Below are 3795 nucleotides of genomic sequence, written 5' to 3'. Positions count from 1 at the left end.
TGAGATGACATGCATCTCAAATCCTACGAGTAGGAATAGAAAAGAAGATGCCCTTTGATTCACATCATAGGATTTTTTTCGATTGAGTCTAGGCTAATTTTTATTTTCTTATAAAATGTGGAGGATAGAAAGAATTCCTCCATAGAAATAGAATTCCATTCCTACAAATCAAAGGGTTTTAAAGAAATTTTTTCTATAGAAATTTTATCCTATGAAATTTCTATAAGATTCCTCCAAACCAGAGGAGGCCTTAGCTTTTAACTAGTAGAGATAGATATTTTGAAGCAGGACAAAGAAAAAAGAGATGATCGAGAGAGATCCATTCTCCCCGCCAAAAGAGAGAGAGAGAGAGATCCATCCCTCCACGTTCCGGACGCAAGGTCCAACGACAGCTTGCTCGGTCCCGCCCACGCGACGCGACACGAGCATACGAATCATCCAAAATCGCAGAAAAACAAACATTTTGTAAAGTGAAAACGATAGGGGCAAGATCTGCCACGACTCCATTTTAACTGGTCGCCGCAGCCTCCGCCCGACGCTGCCGCTTCCCCGCGATCTCTCTCCCGCTCTCTTCTCCCCACCACCACCCGAGTCGTCGTCTCCGTCGCCGGCCGCCATGGCTCCGGGCCTCTACACCGACATCGGCAAGAAGACCAGAGGTGCTGCCAGTCTCTCTCCCCTCCTCTGATTGCCTCTACGGTGCCGATCTTGATGATGCTGTGATGTGATTGTTTGCACGCAGATCTGCTCTACAGGGACTACTGCACGCACCAGAAGTTCACCCTCACCACATGCACCCCCGAGGGCGTCGTGAGTACCAGTGCCATCCTCTCCCTCGCACTTCTTCCATAGCGATTTCGCAATTTTGTGTCCCGTAGCAATATCTCAGTTACGGTCCGCCGTCCGCGTCGCATTCCCCACATTGATCGACTACTTACGGTACAAATGCATGTTAGAATGATGCCCGCCGATCTCTATTCTGTGCCTCTGTACCGCCGTTGGCGACACAGATCGCCGCCGTGCCACTGTGTCGAGCTGTTCTCATTCCGTGTGTGCGTGTTCTGCATGTAGGATTTTCAGTTTTGGCCATGGAGGGAGACTCTATGGACCCTCATGTGTTACAAGGATATTAAATCTTTGTTCAGGGACCGTCTCTTCGCTCTCGCAACGAGCTGCCAGAACTTTCCCCTTTTCCCTTTCACCTTGACTGGATTGTGCATCTTTTGATTCCTTGGCACGAAGCATTTCTTGAGGAAATGAACTCATGATCAGTATATGGTTTAGGTAACCATGTCTATGGATATGATTTGTGCACTCCATATTGATGGTTTTGGTTTACCTGTATGGTTTCGGTAACCGTGTCTCTGTTTAGTATTTGTGCGCTACTACATATTAATGACTTTGGTTTACCTACAGGCAATCACAGCTGCAGGAACTAGGAAAAACGAGTCAATCTTTGGCGAGCTTCAGACCCAGCTTAAGAACAAGAACTTGACAGTTGATATCAAAGCAAACTCAGAGTCAGATGTAAGCCGCCTTTGCTCCAACTCTCCCTTTTTCTCTCACATGAATCATGTATAAACATCTGATTGCTTGTTTTCCCTTGATATTATTTCTCACATATTTGGCTTTTCTTTTATGCCTCATAATATTAATTCACAGCAATGCACAGTTCTTGAGATTTTTGATTCGCTGATGAATATTTCACATCTTCCAGCTTCTGACAACATTCACAGTTGATGAGTTTGCAACTCCAGGGCTGAAATCAATTCTCAGCTTGGTTGTTCCAGACCAGAGGTCAGGGAAGGTATAATTTTCTTACCACTCCGTTTGCTTAAACTTCTAATCTGCAATATGGTGATCACTGTGATGGGAGATTCAATTTGTATTTTTCTGCCTTGACAGCTTGAACTCCAGTATCTCCATGAATTCGCCGGTGTCAATGCAAGTGTTGGGCTGAACCCCAACCCTATGGTTAACCTTTCTGGTGTATTCGGAAGCAAAGAACTGTCAGTTGGTGTTGACGTTTCATTTGACACGGCAACTAGCAATTTCACCAAGTACAACGCTGCTTTAAGCCTCACGTATCCGGATCTTATTGCTTCACTCCACCTGTAAGTATCTTCTCTATGTGCAGCTATCATATGTATTACTACTATTCAACTCTTTCAAGATTGATAGATAATGTCGGTTAGCAATCTGATTCCATACTAAGGTGTCAAGTGCGGTGCTTCATCGCTATTATAATAGCATTTGCTCTTGTAATGAACTTTCACATCTCATCCAGGAACAATCACGGTGACACCTTGACTGCGTCTTACTACCACTTAGTAAAGTCACATTCAAGCACTGCTGTTGGAGCAGAGCTGTCCCACAACTTCCCAAGGAACGAGAGCACATTGATATTTGGATCGCAGCACTCATTGGACCCGCACACCAGTGTGAAGGCACGCTTCAACAACTATGGCATGGCCAGTGCCCTTGTCCAGCATGAATGGCGACCCAAGTCACTCGTCACCATCTCCGGCGAGGTTGACACCAAGGCAATTGAGAAGAGCACAAAAGTTGGTCTGTCATTGGTGCTAAAGCCTTGAGATGCACAGCTGGGACCCTATGTTTTGAAAGAAAAAAAGTTCAGTTCTGCTGGATTGGAATAACATGGCCCCAGGTCATCTCTTCGCGCTTTCATTTTGATCTTGAATTCCTCCTTTGTCCACATAATCTGTTTCCTAGGCAAATGTTAGCCTTGACGACCTCATTATTTTGATTTGATCATCAGCGCCTGTCAATAATTTCTGGTGATTAAGACCTGTTGTGAATCTTGTCAAATGTGACAGATTGGCGGTTACAGACAGCGTGTTCAATTCATTCCTTGATGCCCTTGTCCAGTTGATCCATTTGATGTGTGAGTAATTAATCCTCTTCGATGCATGCTTAGTACTCCCTCTGTAACTAATATAAGAGCATTTAGATCATTGAAGTAGTTAAGTTATCTAAACGCTCTTATATTAGTTTACGGAGGGAGTACTAACATTGTTTGAGGAGCTGCGTGTTGTGGTATTAGTGGTAACGATTTAAGCTAAAAAGCCCCTTACACGGCGCCCAAGAATCTGCTCACGACTGGGTCTATTTTCGCACGGCGCAGGGTATCGACGACGGCAGTGGCGAGAGCTCCTCCGTGTGTGTGTGTGAGTGAGTGATTGCTCGGCTTGCTAGTAACGAGGGTAAGCGTATGGCCATGGCTCCCGCGACACCGCGCCTGCGGCCGGCGGCGCCGCGTTGATCTCCCTCCTCCGGCCGTCATTTCAACCGCCGAGACCAGATCCGGGCTGCTCTCCGCGTCGTCTCTCAGCTGCACTCCCTCTCCCCTTCAGGCTCTCGAAGCTCTGCTCATGGCCCTCGTGTCCGCGTCGTCATCTCCGACTCCGTCGGAAGCACTGGCCGCGGCTGCTCTTGCCTCCCGCATGGCCGCCTCGGCAGCTGGCGGCCGTCTGTCCCGTGCTGGGCTCCCGCTGAGGCCAGATGTGGCAGCACCTCCGATGGCGCAGTCGGGCATGCGCTCTCTGCCTTGCCCCCGGCCTCCTCCGACCGGTGTCGCCGCGTTTTCCGCCCTGGACGCGGCGCGTGCTGCTCCAGATCGTGCTCCTGGCCTGCTGGTTGGAGGGCTTGGATCCCCTGCCTCCGCTGACTCTGCTCCTGGCATCACCACGCCGTCAGCCCCGAATTTTTTTGTGGGCGCATCGTCCCCAACTCCTGCCAGCATTGCTACGGTGTCCTCGACTCCTGTGGAAGCCC

The 3795-nt window shown here is 48.6% G+C and overlaps 1 protein-coding gene across 1 annotated transcript; it reads left to right on the top strand.

Annotated features, from left to right (window-relative positions):
• Positions 1–494: 494 nt before the first annotated feature.
• Positions 495–2897, top strand: LOC119276175 (mitochondrial outer membrane protein porin 3). The gene is made up of 6 exons (XM_037557182.1): positions 495–659; positions 743–810; positions 1417–1527; positions 1718–1807; positions 1906–2114; positions 2288–2897. The coding sequence occupies exons 1-6, from the start codon at positions 617–619 to the stop codon at positions 2592–2594; spliced, it is 828 nt and encodes a 275-aa protein (XP_037413079.1). The 5' UTR covers positions 495–616; the 3' UTR covers positions 2595–2897.
• Positions 2898–3795: the final 898 nt, after the last annotated feature.

This window comes from Triticum dicoccoides, chromosome 3B (genome assembly GCF_002162155.2).
Source record: "Triticum dicoccoides isolate Atlit2015 ecotype Zavitan chromosome 3B, WEW_v2.0, whole genome shotgun sequence".
In the NCBI taxonomy this organism is placed as follows: domain Eukaryota; kingdom Viridiplantae; phylum Streptophyta; class Magnoliopsida; order Poales; family Poaceae; genus Triticum; species Triticum dicoccoides.
Note: the sequence above shows the minus strand (reverse complement) of the source record. Positions and strands in the feature narration are given on the sequence as shown.

Coding starts and splice junctions, on each gene's coding strand:
- LOC119276175 (XM_037557182.1), top strand. CDS start 617: ATGGCTCCGGGCCTCTACACCGACATCGGCAAGAAGACCAGAG. Junction 811..1,416: donor CATGCACCCCCGAGGGCGTC/GTGAGTACCAGT, acceptor GTTTACCTACAG/GCAATCACAGCTGCAGGAAC. Junction 1,528..1,717: donor AAGCAAACTCAGAGTCAGAT/GTAAGCCGCCTT, acceptor CACATCTTCCAG/CTTCTGACAACATTCACAGT.